The following is a 25,087-nucleotide window of genomic DNA, read 5'->3' as shown; positions in this document are numbered from 1 at the left end:
CATGCATGCTCACTCTCTCAGTATAAATTAAATAAATATATAATAGAATGGAAAGCAAAAAAAGAAAAAATTTTTCCTTGTGATTTGAATGCTTAGGTTTTACTCTCAACAACTTTATTATATATCGTACAGCAAGTGCTAACTATACTTATCATGTTGCAGGTTACATCTCTAGCATGTATTTATCTTGTAACTGGAAATTTCCACCTTTTGACCACGTTTCTCCAATTCCCCCTCCCCCCAACTCTCACCCCTGATAACCACAAATTTGAATTTGATAATAGATTTTTCTATCAGTTTTCTTTTTTCTTTCTTTCTTTCTTTCTTTCTTTCTTTCTTTCTTTCTTTGTTTCTTTTTTTTTTTTTTTTGCATTTCACATAGAAATCAGATTGTACAGTATTTGTCTTTCTCTATTTTATCTAGGACAATGCCCTAGATTATTCAGGGTCCACTTGTGGTGTTGCAAATGGGAAGGTTTCATTCTTTTTGGCCGAATAATCTTTCATTGTCTGTGTATCTCCCATTTTGTTTATCCATTCATCCACCAGTGGACATTGAGGTTGTTTCTGTATCTTGGCTACTGTGAATAATTCTGCAGTGAACACCTTTCAAGTTAGTGTTTTTGTTTTCTTTGGATAAATGTCTAGAAGTAGAATTGCTGTATCATATGGAGGTTCTATTTTTAATTTGGGGGGTAATCTCCATACTATTTTCCATGGTGACTGCACCAATTTATATTCCCAACAGTGCACAAGGATTCTCTTTTCTTCACATCATACCAGGATTTGTTATGGCATTCTAACAGGAGTGAGGATATCTCATTATGGTTTGGATTTGAATTTCCCTGATAATTACTGATGTTGAGCATCTTTTCATGTACTTTTTGACCTTTCGTGTGTCTTTTTTGTAGAAATTTCTATTCAAATATTTCCCATTTTTGATGAGATTGTGGGTTTTTTGACTTGTTTTGGTTTGGTTTTGCTACTGAGTAGTAGGAGTTCTTTATATATGTTGGATTGTAATCCCTTAGGTATATGGCTTACAAATATTTTTCCCAGTCTGTAGATTGTCTTTTCCTTTTTAATTGTTTCTATTGCTGTGCAGAAGCTTTTTAGTCTGACGCAGTCCTACTTGTTTTTTATTCTGTTGCTTGTGGTTTAAGTGCATATCCAAAAAGTCAATGCCAAGATCCATGTCAAGGAGCCTTTTCCTTAATTTTCCTTCTAGGAATTTCATGGTTTCAGGTCTTATGTTTAAGTCTTTAATCCATGCCAAGTTAATTTTTGCAAGTGGTATAAGATAAGGGTCTAATTTCATTCTTTTACATATGAATATTCAATTTTCCCCTGCACCATTTATTGATGAGACTGTCTTTTCTCCATTGAGTATTCTTGCATCCCTTGTCAAATATTAGTTGACTATATATACTTGGGTTTACTTCTGGGCACTTGAGTCTGTTTTATTGATCTACATGTCTGTTTTTATTTTTTTTTTAATTTTTTAAGGTTTATTTATTTTTAGGAGAGAGAGAGAGAGAGAGAGAGAGAGAGAGAGAGAGAGAGAGAGATAGTATGAGCAGGGGAGAGGCAGAGAGAGAAGGAGACAGAATCCAAAGCAGGCACCAGGCCACGAGCCATCAGCACAGAGCCTGATGCGGGGCTCAAACCCAGGAGCTGTGAGATCATGACCTGAGCTGAAGTCAGACACCCAACCGACTGAGCCACCCAGGCGCCCCTACATGTCTGTTTTTATAGCAGAACCATCCTGTTTTGATTCTGCAGCTGCTTTGTAGTATAGCTTGAAATCAAGAAGTGTTAATACTTCCCGCTTTGTTCCTCTTTCTCAGGATTGCTTTGGATATTTGGGGTCTTTTGTGATTCTATAGAAGTTTTAGGATTTTTTTTCTACTTCTGTTAAAACAATGCCATTGCAATTTTGATAGTGATTGCATTGAATCTATAGATGGCTTTTGGTAGTATGCACATTTAAACATTTAATTGTGTTTTATTTCTTTCATCATTGCCTTGATGAAAATATGTTCTGAGTAGAGATCTTTTACCTCCTTGGTTACTTATTCCTATGTGTTTTACTGTTTTTGATGCTATTGTAAATGGGGTTGTTTTAGTTCTTTTTCAGATAATTCATTGTTAGTTTATGGAAATGCTGCGAATTTTCTAAGTTAATTTTCTATATTGTAACTTTATTGATTACACTGATTATATCTAACATTTTCCTGGTGGAGTCTTTAGGATTTCTCATATATAAGGTCATGTCACCTTCAAACAGAGAAAATTTTACTTCCTTTCCAATTCTGATGCCTTTTCTTTCTTTCTATTGCCTGATAGCTCTAGTAAGTTCTTCCAGTACCAGTTGAATAGGAGTAGTGAGAACAGGCACCTTTGTTTTCTTTGTTATCAGGAAAAAAGCTTTCAACATTTAACCATTTGGTATGAAATCAGATTTGGGCTTTATTATGTTGTGGTACATTCATTCTATACCTAATTTGTTAAGAGTTTTTATCATGAGCGGATGTTAAATTTTATCCAGTCATTTTTCTGCATCTATTGACTTTCTTCTTTTCATCTCATGTATTACATTGGTTGATTCACATAAGTTGAAAATTCTTGCATCTCAGGAATAAATCCCACTTGATCTTCGTTGAATTCTTACCTTGTTCATGCATTGCTGTCCTAATTATGCTTCCAATGTGCTGCTTAATTTAGTTTGATAAGGGGCGCCTGGGTGGCGCAGTCGGTTAAGCGTCCGACTTCAGCCAGGTCACGATCTCACGGTCCGTGAGTTCGAGCCCCGCGTCGGGCTCTGGGCTGATGGCTTGGAGCCTGGAGCCTGTTTCCGATTCTGTGTCTCCCTCTCTCTCTGCCCCTCCCCCGTTCATGCTCTGTCTCTCTCTGTCCCAAAAATAAATAAACGTTGGGAAAAAAATTTTTTTAAAAATTGAGTTTGATAATATTTTATTGAAAATGTTTGCATTTGTATTCATCAGGGATGTTGGTCTGTAGTTTTCTGGTAGTATCTTTTTCTGGCTTTGGTATCAGAGTAATGGTGGCCTAATAAAATGAAATTGGAAGTATTCCTTCCTTTTCAGTTTTTTGGAAGAGTCTGAGAAGGATTGGTTTTAATTCTTCTTTAAACCTTCACCCGTGAAGCCATCATGTCCTGGGCATTCTTGTAGTTCACTACACTTTCAGAAAATTATTCTGAATTCTCTGACAGTTCATAGATTTCCATATCCTTAGGATCAGTTATTAGAGTTTTATTAGTTCCCTTTGGTGGTGTCCTTTATTGGTTTCCTTTGGTGGTTCTTCACAATCCTTAATTTCTTATGTTGGGATCTATACATTTAAGTAAGTGTTCTCTTCCAGACTTTGCAGGTTCGCTGTGGCTGAGACCATTCCTTAGCAATAAGCCCAGTTTTGGTTTTTTGGACACGTCTGCTGATAATGTCCTTGGGCAGGTGGGGCCTGTTGTTAGGGTCTATTTTGGGGCAAGGCAACTGTTCGAGTTCTAGGGTCAGTGGTTGGGGGTGGGGTGTGTGCGCCACTGCTGAGAATATTGGGAAAAGTCTGCTGGCTGGGTTCCCTGTCCAAGTGAAGCTGTAGGATGGACTTCACCATTGCTTGGAATCCCTGGTCAGGCTTATTAGTTAGGACCAGATACTATACTCGGCAGTAGTGGGGGGCTAGGAGTTATCTTCGCTGTTCTGGTGGGGCAACAGGACAGAACCCAGGGCTTGCACAGCTCACTGTGGACCTGAATCAGAAAAGAGTGTGCACTGAATATCGCAGTCAGGTGAGGCTACCAGTTTTGCTCTGTAGACAGGGAAAGCCATGGGCAGCGCTCTCTGTTCAAGTGCCACTCTAAGCAGGGTTGTTAACTAGGCTATGCGGCATCCCTTAAGCTGCGGTAAGGTTCCCTGGTTGGGCAGTCTGAAGACTGTATTCAGCAATAAGTGGGGCTACAAATCAGTGGGCTATGCACTAGTTTCCCTGCTTGGGTGCAGTGGGAACAGCAGCTCTGCGGCCACTAATGCTCTTTATTTTTGGTCTTGACTCAAGCCGACGCAAGCTTCAAGGTCCATGGCTGAACAGGGCTACTGTGTGTGTTCTGGGGACAGTCGGCTCTTACCATCCACCTCCCAGCTCTGGAGTTGCTGGGTTATGTAGTGTCCTGGCATTCTTACCAATCTTCCCTATTAGACGGGGGTAGAAGCCATACTCCATAGCTGGTGGGGCCATGACTCATGCTCCTGCCTGGGCAAGACTAGGAGGGTTCACTTATGGCAACTCCCAAAGTTTCCCAAACAGGCTTTCTGTTCAGGAGTGGCTGTGAGCCTTCATCCATAGTGAGTGGGGCAAGGAGTTCCCCTGCCTGGGCATAGCAGAGAAAACCAAGAGAGAGAAAGAGAGAGAGAGGTGGGGGGCGCACGTGAGAGCGCAAAGATGGTGTGTACTGGCCTATGTTCTAGAGCATCCCTTTAGGGCTCTAGATGTGTGCCAAACCTGAATCTACCCCTTTAGCCAAAGATCCCAGACAGATGGGCTTCTTCATAGAAATCCTGGGGTTGTACTTCAGTCTGCTGTCCATGAAGTACCCTGGGGGCGATAACCTGCCAAGAACTGTCTGATTGTCACAGTTCCCTAGGACCCAGGAATGTAAGCCTTCCCAGCCACCAGAGCCAGGCCATCAAGGGGCATCCTGTGAGTAGCAGCGACCAAAACCAGGGCACCAACATGAAAACTGGGGCACTGCATACTTATAGAGCTCTACTCCAAGAGATGCTGTCACTCTGGAATGTGGGAGAGGGAGAGCGTGAAGAGACAGGGCCTGCCCTCCAAGTTCTCTGGAAAGGTTGACAGCCTGCCCTTAGAGGTATATTTATTTGGAAGCCCACCCTTCAGGCTGCAGCTATGATCATAAACTCACAGGCCTCCTCCACAGAATGACTGAGCTCCTGGATCTGTTACCTCTTGCTGTGCCCTGAGGGTGCTGGCTGTTTAAGAACCCTCTCTCCTTTGGCTCTGGTCCTGTGGGACTGCTAGTGCGAGCCTCACTAGACACCACAGCTGGGTGTTATAGAGGTTTGCCCCGGCAGCAGCCATAAAAGTCAGGTTACCAGACAAGGGAATAAGCTCCTTTCCGGAAGATCCCAGTGAGGTGGAATGAGGCAGAGGGAGAGCACAAAGATTGCACCCACTAGTGTCCATTCCCTGAGAGTCCCTCTGTAGGGCCTCAGATGTAGGCCCTTAGACGCCAAACCAGAAGCCTGCCCTTTAGGCCAAACCTCCTGGACAAGCAGTTGGTTCTTTTTCCCAGAAAGGCCACAGGTGTCTTTCAGTCTGCCATCTGTCCTGTGCTGTAGGAGGTGTGGTTCACCAGTAACCATCTCTCCAATTGTTATGGTTCCTTGGGACCCAGGAATGCAAGCCCCCACCCCTTACCCTCCACCTCTAGAATCCAGTGATCAAGGGTGTCCTATGAGAAGCAGACATAAAAAAATCAGGTCACTGGATGTAAAAACTAGGGCACCAGATGAAGATTGAAACCTTTTATTACTGTGTGTTTTCTTTCTGTGTTTGGCCATGAGGAGTTTAGGGCAAGGGCATGGATGGTGGGGGGAGCAAGGCAGATAAGGGGACTCTGGAAGTATTCTCCTCTCCTTGAAAATACAAATAAGAATTCTCTGGGGCTGGTTTTGGATACTTCCTGGGATGTTAGGCTCATGCAAATTCACACCCCACCTGGAAATACGCAGATTGCCATCTTGCTTACATTTTCAAAATCTTATGGCCAAGCCATTTCTGAATGATTTCTCTAGGAGAGTATTTATAGGTTTTGTAACCACCAGTTGAACCAACATTTCTCACCTGGTTCTGTCAGTCTGTAGTTTGACATGGGAGTCTCTTTCTTGAGTTTGCTCACGCCTTTCCTGTTGGGTTTTTTTTCCAGCAAGCACAGTGTGGCCTGGATCTTCGACACATCACCGTGGTCGAGCTGGTAGGTGTGTTCCCGACCCTCATCGGCAGGATAGGAGCAAAGATTATGCCTCCAGCCCTAGCTCTGCAGCTCAGGTAGGCGGAAGTTCTCTCCTTAAATTGTATCCCCTATGAAGGTACTTTTTTTAGATCGGGTTCCCTGATTTCCTGCTATTTGGTATTGATTCCAAGTAACCTTCAGTGTTTAATTGCTTTTAGTCTGAGAGCTCTATAACCATGCTAATTGGCATGGTGCTGCTTGTCCAAATATATCATGCCATGGGTAATTTCCAGTAATTGCAGGCATCCAATTAACCTTTCCAGGCTTCTTCTCTTTTCCCTCCATGCTTCCAGGCACTTGCCCATACCCCCATTTTAACAGCTAGGTTTTATTTTGGTAATACTTACAAAGCTAGAATCATGGTGCCCACACTCTGTGTAATGGTGTGTTACAAAAAGCAGAATTCAACGGCCAAAAGGTAATTTCAGAACAGTCTCCAATTTTTACTTGCATCTCTTGACCACTCTGAAAAGGATAATTGGGCTAAAGAAAACCCAAAATCTTGCTTCCTCACCCATCCTTTTTCTCACAACGCAAGGGAGGGTGCTTTGTTTATAGTCTATAATCGCTACTCTTTACATTCAGGGTCCCAGGCTGATGGTGGCTCCACCATCTTGTAGCATCATTTGGAACACACGACTTCCGGGTTTCTGCAAAGGGGGAGGAGAGTAAAAACGAACCTCACCACTCTTTCATGCTTCACGTTGGAAGCCTGAAATTGCTCTCGCCAAGTCCATTGGCCAAAACTCGTCACGTGATTGCAACCCAACTTCAAAGCAGGCTGGGAAACGCAGTCTTTCTGTGTTCCCAGGAAGAAGAAAATGAAAGAGGACTCGATGAGCCCCATCACAGATGTTCAAAGAGGTTCACAGAAATTCCTTGAGAAATTATATGCTAGAACTATGCCCTTAGCCAGTGATATTATAGATTGACACAATAGATTGTTTAATTTGCGTATTTTCCATCTGCCTTTTGACCCCCACCCCATCTCTGATTTATACTTCTTCACCCAAAAAGAGTGCCCCATCCATACCATACCAAGGTAAAAAACTCAGAGGGTGAGGGATGCAAAAAGAAATGAGGATAACTGAATTATTTTTAGTTGGCTGAAAGAGGGAGAAGGCTGGGTATACTCACAACCATAAATTGTGTGTGTGTGTGTGTGTGTGTGTGTGTGTATATGTCTAGCTACACTCAGTAGCACCTCTCTAGAGTGTAACACTTTGAGGTCAGTACCAGATCTCCACAACAGTGCCCGGCACCATGTTGGAGGTAAGTGGAGGCAATGACTCTAAACTGAAACAGGTTTACTATTTCCAAGAGCGAGAGTGGCCTCTAAGAGTGTATTTACAGTTATATTTCAAGTTGAAAACAGCACAACTCGAGATTATGTCGACATCTGAAATATTCCCAAAATAGGTGTTTGAAGCTGTTGGTAATTTAGAACTACCTGTCCGTACCCTGTGTTAAATATTTTTTTAAAAAACTTGTCACAGAATTTGCAACATGTTTCTCTTTGGATTGCAGATCTATAGAGAGGGAATCTTGATAAAATATTAATGTGATGTGATTTTAAACTATTACAATTTGAAGAAAAGAAAACTCTGATTCAAGAAAAAAACTCTTATCATTCAGGTTGTATATGTTGGGGCTACTCGAGACCCCTTCAGGCTGAGGATGATTTGAGCAACAAAGAAGTTACATACATGAATTACACAGTGGTTCTCAAACTTTAACCTGCCCTAGGATCCCCCGGAGCACTGTTATAACATAGAACGCGGGGCCCCACCCCCAGAGCGTGTGATTCAGTATGGGATGGGGCCTGAGAATTTGCATTTCCAGCAAGTTCCTGCTCCTGTTCCCCTGTTGTTGAAGCTGCTGGTCTGAGGATCACACTGTGAGAACGACTGGCCTAGCGTTTTACCAAAGGCTTCACACAGCTTTGAAATGGAAATTTTGCAAAGCAGCCTGTAAAAGGAGGGTCAGTCATTATTGTGTAGCCAGAAGATAGTCCGGGTCAATGTCACACAGAGATGATCCATCACATGCATTGTCTAAGGGATTTGGTGTCAGGCTACATGTCCCCTTTATCAGACCTATCGGTGAGGAATAAGGGAGTTCACAGATGGATGTTTTATCTTCTTCCCTTTGAATTCCACCCCAGAGTCTAGTGCAGATGAAAAGAGCCAATTTAGGCAAAGAATGGGAAGCGTGAAAGAAAAGGAGAAGCAGAATGACTGGAGAATCTAACAATTCTCCTGTATGGTTAGAATACTATTTTCAAATAGCACTGAGGCCATGATAAAACAATAAAGGGCATCAGCAGTGCCTGGTGTTGTAAAGATACCACCTTCCGGCTTCCTTGCGCTCATGTTTTTTTAGAGATGAAGGTACGAGCAAATTCATGTTCCCTAGAGTAACTTTCCAGCAATTCCAAGGGTAACAGGGACCAGGAATTCCATGATTTTTATTTCCATGTTATTTTTCAGCTAGAATTAACACTATTAAAGTATACAACCAAGTGATTCAATATTTGTATATATTGCAAAATGATCATGCTAAACTAAGTCTATTTAACATCAGTCACCATACATAGTTACATTTTTTTCTTATGAAGAGAAATTTTAAGACTTACTCTTAACTATCTTCAAATATGTAATACAGTATTAACTATAACCACCATGCTGTACATTAATTAATCCCTATGACTTTTTTATCTTTTATGAACTCAGAGACTTTAAATAATTTATTAAATCTTAAGTCAGAGTTTCTTTTTTCCTTCCAAGGTTTTTAGATTCAAATTAGTTAACATATAGTGTAGCATTGATTTCAGTAGAACCCAGTGATTCATCACATATACAACACCCAGTGCTCATCCCAACAAGTGCCCTCCTTAATGCCCGTCACCCATGTAGCCCTTGGCCCCCGCTCCCTTCCACAAACCCTCATTAAGACCCATGATTTATTTTATATCTGTAGGTTTCTACCCTTTGACCCCCTTCACACATTCTACCCACCCCTAACCCCCTGCCCTCTGACAACCAAGAATAAGTTTTTGTATCTATGAATTTGGGGTTTTTTTGTTGTTATCTGTTGTTTTAGATTCTGCATGTAAGTGATACAATATGGTATTTGTCCTCTGATTTATTTCACTTAGGATAATGTCCATAAGGTTCATCCATATTTTCACAAATGGCAACATTTCATTCTTTTTATGGCTGAATAATATTCGTGTGTATGTGTGTGTGCCATATTTTCTTTATCCATTCATCCATCGATGGACTCTTAGATTGTTTCCATCTCTTGGCTGTTGTAAATAATGCTAAAGATGAGGGTGCATATAGGTTTTCAAGTTAGCTTTTTTTTTTAAATTTTCTTCAGATAAATACCCAAAAGCGGAATTGATCAATCATATAGCTCTTAATTTTTTGAGGGACATCCATACTGTCTTCCAAAGTGGCTGCACCAATTTACAATGTCACCAACAGTGACCAGTGTTCCCTTTTCTCCATATCTTCACCAATACTTACTTTTTGTATTTCTGATCATGGTCATTCTAACAGGCATGAGGTGATATTTCACTGTAGTTTTGATTTCCATTTCTCTGCTGATTAGTGATGTTGAGCATCTTTTTGTGTGTCTGATGGCCATCCTTATGTCTTCTGTGGAAAAATGTCTATGCAGTACTTCTGTCCATTTTTAAATTTTGTGTTTGTTGTTTTGGTATTGAGTTGTAGGAGTTCTTTATATATTTTGGATATTAACCTCTTATCACATGTGAGTAGTTGCAAATATTTTCTCCAATTTAGTAGGTTGTTTTTCATTTTGTTGATAATTTACTTGGCTATACAGAAACTTTTTTATTTGATGTACTCCCACTGGTTTATTTTTGCTGTTGTTACCTTTAATTTCGGTGTCAAATCCAAAAAAATCATCACAGTGATAATAAACTTACTATCTATTCTTCCAGGAGTTTTATAGTTTCACGTGTTATATTCATTTTTTAGTTTATTTTTGTGTACAGTGATTGACGAAATTGTCCCGTCCCCATTGTAAACTCTTGGTTCTTTTGTCATAAATTAATTGACCATATATGTATGGATTTCTGGGCACCCTATTCTGTTCTGTTGATCTATGTGTCTCATTTTATGCCAGTATAATACTGTTTCGATTACCGTAGCTTTGCAACATAGTTTGAAATCAAGGAGCATGATACCTCCTGGTTTGTTATTTCTCAAAATTATTTTGGCCATTTCGCATCTTTTGTGCTTCTATACAAATTTAAGGTTTTTTTATTCTATAATTATATAGTTGGGATTTTGATACGGATTGCATTGAATCTGTAGATTGCTTTGGGTAGCTTGGGCATTTTAACAATATCCCAATTCATGAGCATGGACTATCTTTCCATTTTTGTGTGTCTTCAATTTCATTCATCAATGCCATATAGATTTCAGTGTTCTGGTTTTTCACCTCAAATTTATTCCTAGGAATTTTATTCATTTTCATGCAATTGTGAAAGTGTTTTCTTAATTTTCTGATATTTCATCATTAGTGTTTGTATCTTGATTTTGTGTCCTGTAGCATTACTTAATTCACTTATTCTAACAGTTTTTTTGGTGGAATCTTTAGGATTTTGTATTTCTATATATAATATGTTCTCTGCAAGTAGTGACAGTTTTAATGGATGCCTTTTATTTTTCTTTCCTAATTTCTGTGGGTAGGATTTCTAATACTGTGTTGAAAATAGTGGTAAGAGTGGGCATCCTTGTCTTGTTCCTGATCTTATTAGAAAAACCTTCAGCTTTTCAACATCATGTATGATGCTAGATGTGGGCTTGTCATATATGGCCTGTATTATATTGAGGTATGCTTCCTCTATACATACTTTGTTGACAGTTTTCATCATAAATGACATTGGGGGCGCCTGGGTGGCGCAGTCGGTTAAGCGTCCGACTTCGGCCAAGTCACGATCTCGCGGTCAGGCTCTGGGCTGATGGCTCGGAGCCTGGAGCCTGTTTCCGATTCTGTGTCTCCCTCTCTCTCTGCCCCTCCCCCGTTCATGCTCTGTCTCTCTCTGTCCCAAAAATAAACATTGAAAAAAAAATTTAAAAAAAAAAAATTAAAAAAAAATGACATTGAATTTTGCAAATGGTTTTTCTGCATCTTTTGATGAGCATATCATTTTTACCACCCATTTTGCAAATGTGGTGAATCACGTTGATTAACATAGGTTGAACCATCCTTGCATCCCTGCAAATAAACATTACTGGATAGGTGAATGATCCATTTGATGTATTAATGAATTCAGCCCTCTGATGTTTTGTTGAGGATTTTTTCATCTCTATTTACTAGGGATATTGGGCCTGTCTTGTAGTGTCTTCATCTGGTTTTGGTATCAAGGAAATTCTGGCCTCATAAAATTAGCTTGGGAGAGTTCCCTCCTCGTGTATTTTTACGAACAGTTTGAGAAGGACTGTTATTAAATTTGGAATGTTTGGTATAATGCTCCAGTGAAGCTATATGGACATGGTCTTACGTTTGGTGGGAGGTTTTTTGATTATGAGTATCTCCTTACTGAGAAATTGATGTGTTCACATTTGCTATTTCTTCATGATTTAGTTTGGGAAGGTTATGTGTTTCTAGGGTTTTATATATTTTTCCAGATTATCTAATTTGTTAGTGTATAATTGTTCATACTAGTCTATGATTTTCTGTCTCCTCTTGCATTTCTGTTTGAGCCCCCTTTTCCTTGGTGAGTCTAGCTAAAGGTTTATCAAGATTGTTGGTTTTGGTCAAAAAGCAAGCTTTTCTTTCATCTTTCCTGTCCTTTTAGTTCTTTGTATTTATTTTGACTGTGAACATTATTTAGGGCTTCCCCTGTTCTTTTTCTGGGTGAGGTGTAAGGTTAGGTTGTTTCAGATTTTTTTTCTTACAAGTTTTAGTATATTTTCATTCGTTCCGTCTCAGGGCATTTTGTTGTTGATAAATGGAATTTTTTTTTTCTAGAGAACAAACTAACACATAAAGTATTATATGAAGAAAATAGGGCACTCATCACATGAAACATTCTCTAGAATAGATCACATAGTAGGTCACAAAACAAGCTTCAGCGAATTCAAAAAGGTTGTAGTCCTACCATGCATCTTTTGTCACCACAACGCTAGGAAACTAGAAATCAGCCACAAAAAAAAAAAAAAAAATTCTGGAAAGACCACAAATATATGGAGGTTTAATTTACATACTACTAAACAATGAATGCATCAACCAGGAAATTAAAGAAACAAAATATACATGGAAACAAATGAAAACACAGTGGTTCAAAACCTTTGGGATGCAGCAAAAGCAGTTCTAAAAGGGAAATGTATAGCAATATAGACCTACGTCAGTAAGCAAAAAAATCTTGAACAACATAACCTTACACCTAATGGAGCTAGAAAGAGAACAAACAAAATCCCAAACCAGCAGAAGGAAGGAAATAATAAAGATTAGACCAGAAATAGGTGATATAAAAACTAAACACATCAATGAAACCTGGAGCTGGTTTTTTGAAAAAAATTGATAAACCTCTAGCCAGACTTATTAAGGAAAAAAGGGAAAGGACTCAAAGAAAATCACAAATGGTAAAAGAGAAATAACAACCAACACCATAGAAATACAGTTAGAATATTATGAAAAACTCTATGCCAACAAATTGGACGAACAGGAAGAAATAGAAAACTTGAACAGACTGATTACCAGCAAGGAAGTTGAGTCCATAATCAAATAACTCCCAACAAATAAAAAGTCCAGGGCCACATAGCTTCACAGGTGAATTCTACCAAACATTTATTTTTATTTTTATTTATTTTGGGTGAGTGAGTGAGAGAGAGAATCCCAAGCAGCCCCACAGTGTCAGTGCAGAGCCCAACTGTGGGGCTCAAACTTCCAAACCATGAGATCATGACCTGAGCTCAAACCAAGAGTCGGATGCTTAACCAACTGAGCCACAAACATTCATTCATTCATTTCTGTTTATTCTTGAGAGAGAATGGGGGAGGGGCAGAGAGACCGGGAGACACAGAATCTGAAGCAGGCTCCAGGCTCTGAGCTGTCAGCACAGAGCCTGACACGGGGCCCTAACCCATGAGCTGTGGGACCATGACCTGAGTCAAAGTCAGACGCTTAACCGACAGAGCCACCTAGGTGCCCCAGTGAGCCACAAACATTTAAAGAAGAGTTAATACCTATTGTTCTCAAACTATTCCAAAAAAACAGAAAAGGAAGGAAAACTTCCACATTCGTTCTATGAGGCCAGCATTACCCTGATACCTAAACCAGATAAACACACCACAAAAAAGATGACTACAGGCCAATATCTCTGATGAACATAGATACAAAAATCCTCAGAATACTAGTAAACCAAATCCAACAATACATTTTAAAAAATCATTCACCACAGTCAAGTGAGATTTAATCCTGGGTTGCAAAGAATGTTCAGTATTCACAATGTGATACATCATATCAATAAGAGAAAGGATAAGAACCATGTGATCATTTCAATAGATGTAGAAAAACCATTTGACAAAGTACGATGTCCATTCATGATAAAAACCCTCAACAAGGTAGGTTTAGAAGGAACATACCTCAGTATCGTGAAGGCCATCTGTGAAAACCCCACAGTGAACATCATCCTTAATAGGGAAAAACAGAGCTTTTCCTTAAAGAGCAGGAACGAGACAAGGATGTCCACTCTCACCACTTTTGTTCAACATAGTACTGGAAATCCTAGCCACAGCCATCATACGACAAAGAAATAAAAGACCTCCAAATAGATAAGGAAGAAGTAAAACTTCCACTATTTGCAGATGACATTATACTATATATTGAAAGCTCAAAAGACTTTATCAAAAAACTGCTAGAACTGATAAATTCAGTAAAGGCACAGGATACCAAATCAGTGTACAGAAGCCTATTGTATTTCTGTACACCAATAATGAAGCAGCGGAAAGAGAAATTAATAAAACTCATTTACAGTTGCACCAAAAGCCATAAGACACCTAGGAATAAAGCTAACAAAGGAGGTGTAAGGCCTGTACTCTGAAAACTATAAAACACTGATGAAAGAAATTGAAGAAGACACAAAGAAATGGAAAGACATTCCATGTTCATGGACTGGAAGAACAAATACTGTTAAAATGTCTATATTACCCAAACAATCTACATGTTTCATGCAATCCCTATCAAAATACCACCAGCATTTTTCAGAGCTAGAACAAACCATCCTAAAATCCGTATGGAACCGCAAAAGACCACAAATAGCCAAAGCAACCTTGAAAAAGAAAAGTAAAGCTGGAAACATCAGAATTCCAGGCTTCAAGATCTATTACAAAGCTGTAGTGATAAAAACAGTATCATACTGGCACAAATATAGACACATAGAACAATGGAACAGAAAGGAACCCACAACTCTATGGTCAATTAATCATGGACAAAGCAGGAAGGACTTTTTCCAGTGGGAAAAAGTCTCTTCAACAAATGGTGTTGGGAAAACTGGACAGCAACATGCAAAAGAATAAAACTGGACCACTTTCTTACACCATACACAAAAATAAGCCCAAAATGAATTAAAGACTTAAATGAGAGACAGGAAACCATAACCATACTAGAGAACACGGGCAGTAACCTCTGACATCAGCCATAGCAACTGCCTTCCACATACGTCTCCTGAAGCAAGGGAAACAAAAACAAAAATAAACTATTGGGACTTCATTCAAATAAAAGGCTTCTGCACAGCAAAGGAAACAATCAACAAAACTGAAAGGCAACCTATGGAAGGGGAGAAGATATTTGCAAATGACATATCTGATACAGTGTTAGTATCCAAAATATATAAAGAACTTATACAACTCAACACCCAAAAAACAAATAGTCGAATTTTAAAATGGTCAGAAGACACGAACATTTTTCCAAAAAGACATATAGATGGCCAACAGACACATGAAAAGATGCTCAACATAACTGGTCATCAGGGAAGTACAAATCAAAGCTACAATGAGATACCACCCTCACCCCTGTCAGAGTGGCTGAAATCAACACAAGAAACAACATGAGTTGGTGAGGATGTGGGGAGAGAGGAACCCTCATGCACTGTTGATGGGGATGCAAACTGGTGCCACCACTGTGGAAAACAGGATGGAGGTTCCTCAAAAAGTTAAAACTCGAACTACCCTCTGATCCAGCACGTGCACTACTAGGCATTTACCCAAAGGATACATTTTATGTTTTTGATGTCACAGCTCTATCTTTTTTATCTTGCGTATCCCTTAACCTATTGTAGTTATTTTTACAACTTTTGTATTTTAACCTTTATACTAACTTTATGTGATGAATCCACTACCTTTGCTATATATTTCCCTCTACTGATGAAATGTATACTTTCATATGTGGTCTTGTTAGTAACTCGTGCCCATTCTTTTCAGCATAAAGTCCCTTTACCATTTCTTGTAAGGCTGTTTTAGTGGTGATGAACTCTTATCTGGAAAACTATCTCCTTCACTTCTGAATAATTTTGTTGAACAGAGTATTCTTGTTTGGAAGCTTTTTTCTTTCAACACTTTGAATGTATCATGCCACTCCCTTTGGCTTGCAAAGTTTCTTCTGCAAATACATGCTGATAGTCTTATGGGGGTTTCCATGTATGTAACAAGTTTTTCTCTTGCTGCTTTTAGGGTTGTCTCCTTGTCTTTGGCATTTCATTATAATGTGTTTTGGTATAGGTCTCTGGTTTCTTATTTAGAATTCTCCTTGATCTGGATGTCTATTTATTCCTCATGTTGGAGAAGTTTTCAGTCTCTCCCTCTCTCTTCTCCTGCTGGGACCCCTTGCATGTGAATAATGGGGCCATGTTATATATGAAAGTCTGCTTGATATTTTTCCATATGTCCTTTAAGCTATCTTCATTGTTTAAAATTCTTTTTTCCTTTTGATTTTCTGAATGGGTAAATTCTTCTTCCCTGTCTTTGAGTTCACTGATTATTATATCTTCTGCTTCATCTAGTTTGTTGTTGAAGTCCTCTTAAGTATCTTACTATTTTGTTCGGAACATATTCTGTTGCGTTAGATGAAACATCCACCTTTCTCAATATTGAAAGAGTGGTCTCATGTAAGAGATGATCCTTATTGGTCACCCATGCCCTAGCTTTTGGTTGTCTCTCAAACCTTTCTGGTTCTCTAAGCAGGCCATTTTATTTTCAATCATTTCCAATATTTGAGAGTGTGTCAATATGTGTCAGTGTATGAAAGATGAGAATCTCAGCACTTACATCCAGGCTCATTGGAAGCCAGACTTTCAATCAGCAGCTGTTAAGTATGCAAATGATAGATGGGTGGATGGATGGATAGATAGATAGATAGTGCTGTGGGACTGTAAAGTGTTAGCTCCACTGGCCACCAGTAGGTGATTGGGAGGTGTTCTCTGGGCATCAGCCACAAAAATTGGAGCCTCAGGCACTGTATAAGCTCTTCTCTGGGACATACTAGTGAGCTGTAGTGAGACAAAGGAAGAGCACAAAGATGGCATCCCTTGGTGTATGTTTCCTGAGAGCCCCTTTGGAGGTTCCTAGATGTGTTCTAAATCTAAAGCCTGCCCCTTAGGATGAAGCTCCAGGATAAGCAAGTGGGGATTTTTCACAGAAAGATGGGGTCTGTTGTAATCTGTCTGCACAGTGCCCCAGAGGTGATAGACTGCCAAGAACTGCCTTCTTGATTGTTAGTCTTGTGGCACCCAGGAGTGAAAGTCCTTTTGGCCACTGAGCCAGGTGATCAAGTGATATCCTTTGGGTGGCATCTGTGAAAACCATGGTACTAGATATAAAAACAGGGGCACCAGACCTATATGAGCTCCCCTGCAATAGATGCTAGCACTCTGGAAAGCAGCAGAGGGAGAGTACAAAAATAGCATCTCCCCTCCAAGGTCTCTGAAAGGTTTACAGTCAGTCCGTAGATGTGTATTTAATTAGAAGCCTTTCCCTCATGCTGTAGCTATGATGATAAGCTAAGAGGCCTCTTTCACAGGAAGATTGAACTCCTGGGTCTGATCTTCTTGCTGTCTCCTGATGGTGGTTGCTGTTTAAGAAGTTTTTCCTGTTGGTTGCTGTCCTATACAGGTGTAAGCAACACTGGCCGAAGAGCCAGATGATGTAGAAGTGTCCCAGCAGCAGCAGCAAGTATTAGGGAGCCAGATAAGGTATAAGCTCCTTTCTTTAACATACTAGTGAGCTGTAGGGAGGCAGATGGAAAGTGTGAAGATCGTGTCCTCCAGCTTGAGTGAAGCAGAGGGGGAGTGTAAAAGATGGTACTCACTGAAAAAGGGATAAAAAGACAAACGGAGATGGAGGGGGACACAGCAAAGGAGACACACACATAGAGGGAGAGACAGAGTAATGAGGAGATGGTTAGCGGGAAAGAGGAAATGGAGAGAGGGAGGTGGGAGTAGAGAGAGGAGAAATGAGCAAAGGAGAAAGACACACAAGGTGACAAATACAGAGAGAGATGCAGAAAGAGAGACATTGGCAGACAGAGGGTAGAGGGAGACACAGACCAAGATGGACAGAGAGAGACAAGAACAGAGATGGGAATAAGAGGGATGTAGAGAGAGGTAGAGGGAAGAAGAGACGGGAGAGAAAGGAAGAGAAGGGGAAGCTGGGACAGAGGAAGACTGAGACACACAAAGGGGGGGAGAGAGATACAGAGGTAGAAAGACCCACCCACATAGAGAAAGGGTGGCAAAGAGAGAGAGGGGGGTTGGAGAAAAGGAGAAACAGACACACCCAGAGAGACAAAGCAAGAGATGGACACACACACAGAGGAGAGGGAAAGGGAGAGAGAAATGGAAAATGAGAGTGCACAAAGGACAGATGGAGAGAGGATGAGTATGACAGAGACAGTGTGTGTGAGAGCTGGGGAGCAAGAGGTGGATAGAGCTGGAGGGAGGGACAGCATCAGGAACAGATTGGGAGCGAGAGAGCTTGAGTGTGCAAGCCAGGGAGAAAGAAATGGATGGAGAGGGACAGAGGGAGAGAGAAAGGTGGAGAGAGAGTGACCATGCCCACCAGTTATAGAAGGCAGGATAACACAAAGATGGCACCCGCTGGCAAGACTGTGAAGAAGTAGCCCACGGGCCAAAAATGAAAAAGAGATGACTGCCACTGGCTTTAGCAACACAGAGGTATAGTGTGAAAATGGCACCCACCAGCCTCTGTCCCTGGAGAGTATCCCTCAGGCCCCTGCCCCTCAGTCACACACTTAAAAATTATCAAAGGAGGAGCACCTGGTGGCTAAGTTGGTTAAGTGTCCGACTCCTGATCTCGGTTCAGGTCATGATCTTGCAGTTTGTGAGATTGAGCCCTGTGTCGGGCTGTGTGCCGGCAGCACAGAGCCTGCTTGGGATTCTCTCTCGCCCCTCTCTGCCCCTCCCCTGCTCATGTGTGCGTGCATGCGTGCTGTCTCTCTCAAGGAGCCTCTTCCACCTGATGTCTGGGTGCTTTTCAGATGGCTGCTTTTGGGCTGCACCGTGGGGTGAGTTTGCACATGAGTCCTATAAAAACCATTTCTCAATTTACCACAGACCGACAGGTCTCAGGGGTTTCAGCCCTGTTGGTTTTCAAAACTAGACATTTAGGGGACTCTCTCAGGTGCAGGTCTCAAAAGATAGGGTTCCCCAAGTGGGGTGGGAACACTTTGATCCTCAAGGAGAAGTTCCAGGTTTTCAGTTCCCTCCTGATTTGGGGTCACTGCTAGGTGTGTGAATTTTTTGGTGAGAGTGTGTCTACCCACTTGGATGTGGCTTTGTTCTCATTTCCTGAAATGCTGAGTTGCACTGCTTGGTTTCGGGTTTTTTTCCCCCAGAGGAAATTGTTCCAAACGAAGTTGTAAATTTGTTGTGTCCATGGGAAGAGGTGGGTTCAGAATCTTCTTCCACTGCCATCTTGAACTGGAACATCCCACATTATTTTTTGAGTCTAAAGAGTTTTCTACAGTATTCTTCAGGAAGAGCTCATTCCAATCTGATGACAGGCATTCGTGTAACTCCAACACACTGCTGGCACCACCCCTCAACCTGTGGGGTGTCCCGACATCCATCTCCAAGATTTCTGTGGTCTCTTGGCCATGGTGGGACACGTTCTAGTGACTGTTGATAGCCTGCTGATCTGAACACTCATTTCTTCCCATGGTAGTTTTTTCTTTTCCTTTATGCTCTATCAAGGCACAAGGCTCACGTGAGGAATGTGTGTGGTCTCAGATGGTGGCATCATGGGAGATTTCCATCCTAGCCTCAGCACTATAACATCAAATGTTCCAATTCCTCATTGGTTGCCCTTTCCCACCGGTTGCAGCCACAACATTGCTTGGTCTTTTTCTCCCTCCAAACCTATTTTCTTTTCTACTCTTGTTTTCTGGGACCCCTCTGCCATAGGTAATCCCTCTCCCCTCCCCCAGAAGAACACTAAATATTCCTCTTTTGAAGATGCACAGCAGTTTCTCTCTCCATTTTGATTCACTTCATGGTCTACAAACACTCATTAATGCATTTCTCAGTCATCTTACTACCTCAGGAGACCTGATGGAGATATTTTAATGTCTTTTATTTCTAGTCACTAGCAGTGGATTAGCAGTTCAGCTTCCCACTGAGATAAAATATAAATTGTCCTCATCTTCCCTGAAACTCCCTCTTAAAAGGCAGAAGAAAGCGTAATCAGCTTGGATTTTGAGTAGTGACTATTTTTCCCTTGATCCTTTTGTGTGAGGAAAAATATTTCACTTTACACACAAATGGCAGTGTGTATTCTACCTTACACAGAATCTCTAGATAACTAAATTAAAAAATAAGCCCACCCAGTGTCTTCTCAGTTTTATCAGTGGGCTCAGTTTACCAGCTTGTTTGCTTTCTCCGACTTCTTTCATCTAAACATGTTTCTGTTGATATAAAAATAACTTACCCAGTATAAATTCTAGTGTGGTAGAGTAGAAAAAAAAACATCAGACTTTGAGGTACAAAGAAAGTATAGTTAACCAAATTAACATACCTGGGGTATAGAGCACATTTAATCTCCTCTAACTGCAGTCCTGAGCTGGCTACTGAATAAGCCAGAATGGGCCAGTACTACAGTGTTTAGAAACTTATTTCTGTCAGCTTCACCCAGTCCAGGGTTTCTCAACCTCAGTACTATTTGATCGTTGGAACTGGATAATTCTTTGTCGGAAGATACTTTCCTGTGGGTTGTAGTATATTAAGCAGCATCCCTGGCCTCTACTCACTGGAAGCCACAAGCACCACTCTACTGTGACAACAAAAAATGTGTTCACACATAGCCAAATATTCCCTAAAAGGTCAAATCACTCCTATTACCCATTGACCTAGTTCTAGTATGTAGGTGGTTATGCAATCCTCGTCTGTAAATTCCGGGTGACTCCAATTTAAGGCAAAAGAAATGTTAGCATTGTTGGACATACCTCGTAGCAGCTATTGGCATAGAGCACCAATGCAGGCCTAGTATCTTCCTGACCACCATCAAGTAATGCTATCTGAGGTGCCTAGGTGGCTCAGGCGGTTAAGTGTCCGACTTTGGCTCAGGTCATGATCTTGCAGGTCATGGGTTTGAGCCCCACGTCAGGCTCTATACTGACAGCTCAGAACCAGTAACCTGTTTCAGATTCTGTGTCTCCCTCTCTCTCTGCCTCTCCCTCACATACTCTCTCAAAAATAAACATCAAAAAATTTAAAGTAGTGCTACCCAACCTTACCTGTGCATACCAGTCATCTAGGCATCTTGCTAATAATGCAGATTCTAATTCAGTAGGGTTGGGGTGGAGCATGGAATTCTCCATTTCTAACAACGTCCCATGTGATGGCTGTCAGTCCAAGCACCATCTTTTGAGTAGCAAGAGTCTTTAGATGGGTAAGTCCTTCGTGGTATTAAGCCTTTATGCTGCATACCGTGTCACTATAGGGCACTGGCTGGTCCAACGGGACCCTTGAGAACCAGGTTTGACAATCTTCTCTTTGCCGTAGGTTGTTGCTGCGAATCCCACTCTATTCCTTCAGTATGGTGCTAGTGGATAAGCATGGCATGGACAAGGAGCGCTATGTCTCCCTGGTGATGCCTGTGGCCCTCTTCAACCTGATTGATACTTTCCCCTTGAGAAAAGAGGAGATGGTCCTGCAGGCTGAAATGGGCCAGACCTGCAACACCTGATGCCATGGCTCTTCTCTTCGCAGTTCCTCTTGTCGTCCAACAGAGTGCCATGCACACGGAAAGGCCTTAAAAGTATCCTTGATGTACAGATTTTTATTTGTAATTTTTAAAGTCTATTTTAATATGAGCTTTCTTTGCACTTAAAAATTACCATGATGCTTTTTGTACTTGGAAGTGTACCAAAAAATTATGAATATGATATTTACTCTTTCTCTTTATTCCATCATGGCTGGTTGATTTTATAGAGAAATTAGAAACCACAACCATACACATGCTTTCAATGTGTTATTCAGTGTAACACATAACTTACTTCTATTTTGTTTTTTTTATATAAAACTTATATGAATAAAATATTTTGGAGCAAATTTATTAAAACTCATTTTGTATTTCAAGCACAAGCCATACTTGCTCAATGTGGTCAGGGGTTTGAGGGCTGGGCTTCTTAGTGGTGCTTCAGGAAGGGAAAACTGAAAACTGTCATTACTTTTGTCAGGAGGTGCTCAGCTGAGCTGGGAGAACTGTGCTTTAAGGTGATAGCATAGCTGATTGAAGCAACAAGCCAAAAATTAAAGAGTTAAGCCCTTAATCACTAGCTGTGATGACATAAACAGGAGGCTAAAACCAGAGGAAGCACCAATTCTGCCCTTTTGTTTTTCCCCAGTGGACCACTGTATCAGTCAAAGGTCAAGTGGATCCGCACCCTATTGGGTCATCACCCTATTGAGGGAAGTCCATGTTCTGGGACCCTCCACTCGAAGATAGCCCTACTAGTCCATGGCCACACCCAAAGCCACAAAAGCTAAACACGTTTCCCCCACCTCCCCAACTCTGCCACCACCTTTTATTCCCGACAGCTTATTTTATACATGCACTCACCACCTCAGCAGCAAGTCAGCTCCCCCAGGAGAAACCAAAAACTTTTGCTGTAGCACTACTTTCTGGGGGGGGGGGGGGAAGCCTCCTAACTACTAACCAGTTGAACAATTAGAATCAAAGTAAACAGACGTTCATAAGATGGAGTAGATGGATCCTGAGCTCACCTCATCCCATGGGCACAGTGAGGCATCAACTACATGTATATAACTAACTCTGAAAATCACCTGAAGACTGGCACAGCAGATCTTTACAGTTAGTCTTAGACAATATCAAAAAGGGTAAGAGGAGTAGAGATGTGGTTAGGAACCAAACCTGTGGCACAACTAACTGCAAACAAGAGGGACATCACAAACGCGGAGGACCAAGACAATTAGACCCCACACCGGGCACCCCTGGCACTGGGAACCTGTACTGGGAAGACTAGTGCCCATAATGTCTGGTTATGAAAACTGTTAGGGCTTAACTCTGGGACAGTCCAAGAGTGATAGGAAACCAAGTTCCTGCCCTTAAAAAGCCAACATACTAAAAAAACAGCCCAAGACATAGCACAGAACCACCAGTTTGATAAGTGCCTGGGGTGTACACGAAGGAGATTTATCCACTAATCTTAGAACAAGTTTCAGAGGAGTAGAGATCTGCAAGAGATTCCTCCAGGAACAAAAGTGCTGGTGGGCACCATTTTTCTTGTTCTTCCCCAGGCTAGATAGCCAAATGCCTATGGGAACCAGTTGTAACGCTCTCCATCCATCTTGTTATCACTGCATGCTCTACGCTGGCCATCTCCTGGGCAACCACTCTACTCAATGTACCTGCCTCCAAAGTGACTCCTGCCCTGCCTCACTTGGCAGGCAGCCCTGGCCACGACTGGCACCACTCCAATGTGATTGTGCTGCCACACCAGAACACTCACAGTTCCAGCAACCAGACCTTTTCACTGTTTGTGGAATAAGCTCTGCTCCTTGATGCACCTGCAGCTGTGCCAGAAAGGCTAATTGCAGACAGCTGGGCTGATTACTGGCCTGGCCTATTAAGGAGGCTGTGGTGACTGCAGCCAGACATGTCAATAGCACAGGGAGCAAACCTACCTAATGCATTCACAGCAGGCCAAGCAGGTTATTGCAGACAGCTTACCTGGAGGCAACCATGGCTCAGCCACAACAGGAAGATGCACACAGCTGACACGGGACACCCCTAAAATGTCTGAATGTGGCATTCAGGTGGGATTGTGTTAGAAGGGACCACAGGACCTCTTTTACACAAGATCACTAATTTTAAGACCAAAAACACAGAAACACAGATTTAGACAAAACACGGAGACATAGGAATATGTCCCAAACAAAACAAGACAAAATCAAAGTAAAAGAACTACGTGAAACAGAGATAATATGTCTAATAGCAGATTCAAAGTAATGGTCATAAAGATACTCATTGGACTTGAGAAAAGAGTGGAGGTGCTCACTGAGAACTTCAACAAAGAAATAGAAAAACAGAGCTGAAGAAGTCAATAAATGAAATGAAAATAGACTAGAGGGAATCAACAGCAGATGATAGAATGAAAAGAAATGGATCAGCAATCTGGAAGATGATAATAGCAACGAAGCTGAAAATGAAAAAAGTAATAAAAGTAGGTGAAGGGAACTCTGACATTATCAAATGTCATAACATTTGTATTATAGGGGGTCTTAGAAGGAAAAGAGAGAGAGGAGTCAGAAAATTTATTTGAAGAAAGAATAGCTGAAAACTTGCCCAATCTGAGGAAGGAAACAGACATTCAGGTCCAGGAAGCATTCAGTCCAGGACTCTCTAGTCCCTAAGAAGATGAATCCAAGTTGGTCTTTTAATCATAATTAAAATGGCAAAAAATAATGATAAAGATTGAATTTTAAAAGTAGCAAGAGAAAAGACAATTACATACAAGAGAAATCACATAAGTGTACTAGATGATTTTTCAGCAGAAACTTTGCAGGCCAGAAGGGAAAAGCATGATATCTTTAATGTGATGAAAGGAAAAAAAACCTACACCCAACATACTATAGATTGATAACTTAAAAATAGGCAATATGGACGTTAAAACACAAAATGGTAAAATCAATTATATCTATAAATATTAGTCCAGGGATACACAAAATAAAAAAACTGTAAAATATTATATATATGATATATATATCATATATATGTAAAAATAATGGAGAAGTAAAAATTTACTATTTTAAAATGTGTTCAAACTTAAGTGACCATCGACTTAATAAAGACTACTATACATGTAGGATGTTACATATGAACCCAATGGTAACCATAAATCAAAAACCTATAGTAAAATACACACAAAAAAATAAAATCTAAGTATAGTACTAAAGAAAGCCATCAAATCGCAAGGGAAGAAAGCCAAAGAAGAAAGGAACAGAAAATAGCTACAAAAACAACCAGGGAGCAACTTAAAAAATGGCAATAAGTACACACTTACCAATAATTACTTCAAATATAGATGGATTAAATGCTCCAGTCAAAAAATATATAGGGTGACTGAATAAATAAAAGAAACCAAGCCCATCTATATGCTGCTGCCTACAGGAGAGTTACATCAGACCAAAAGACACATACAGATGAAAGTGAAGGGATGGAAAAAGGCAAGTGATATTTATATCACACAAAAAAGACTTTAAAACAGACTATAGTAAAGGACAAAGAAGGGCACTACATGATGAAAAGGGGATCAATCAAATAAAAGGATACAATAATTGTAAATATCTATATACTGAACATAGGACTTCTATGCATAAAGCAAATATTAATAGACATAAAGGGAGAAATTGAAAGTAATACAATAATAGTAGGGGACTTCTACATCAATGAATAGATCATTCAGACAGAAAGTCAACAGGGAAATTGTCTCTGAATGACACATTAGGCCGGGTGGACT

The 25,087-nt window shown here is 40.7% G+C and overlaps 1 protein-coding gene across 3 annotated transcripts in view; it reads left to right on the top strand.

Annotated features, from left to right (window-relative positions):
* The window catches only part of SRPX (sushi repeat containing protein X-linked), a 111,552-nt gene extending 89,896 nt beyond the window's left edge, over window positions 1–21,656 (top strand). For all 3 annotated transcript variants that reach the window (XM_040468853.1, XM_040468851.1, XM_040468852.1), the window contains 2 exons: window positions 5,969–6,090; window positions 21,108–21,656. In XM_040468853.1, the coding sequence (XP_040324787.1) occupies window positions 5,969–6,090; window positions 21,108–21,291 (306 nt within the window). In that variant the 3' untranslated portion in view covers window positions 21,292–21,656. The remainder of the gene's footprint in view (window positions 1–5,968; window positions 6,091–21,107) is intronic.
* The last annotated feature ends 3,431 nt before the right edge of the window (window positions 21,657–25,087 follow it).

The sequence above is a fragment of the Herpailurus yagouaroundi genome, unplaced genomic scaffold (assembly GCF_014898765.1).
Source record: "Herpailurus yagouaroundi ecotype Mexico unplaced genomic scaffold, PumYag 67793, whole genome shotgun sequence".
In the NCBI taxonomy this organism is placed as follows: Eukaryota; Metazoa; Chordata; class Mammalia; order Carnivora; family Felidae; genus Herpailurus; species Herpailurus yagouaroundi.
Note: the sequence above shows the minus strand (reverse complement) of the source record. Positions and strands in the feature narration are given on the sequence as shown.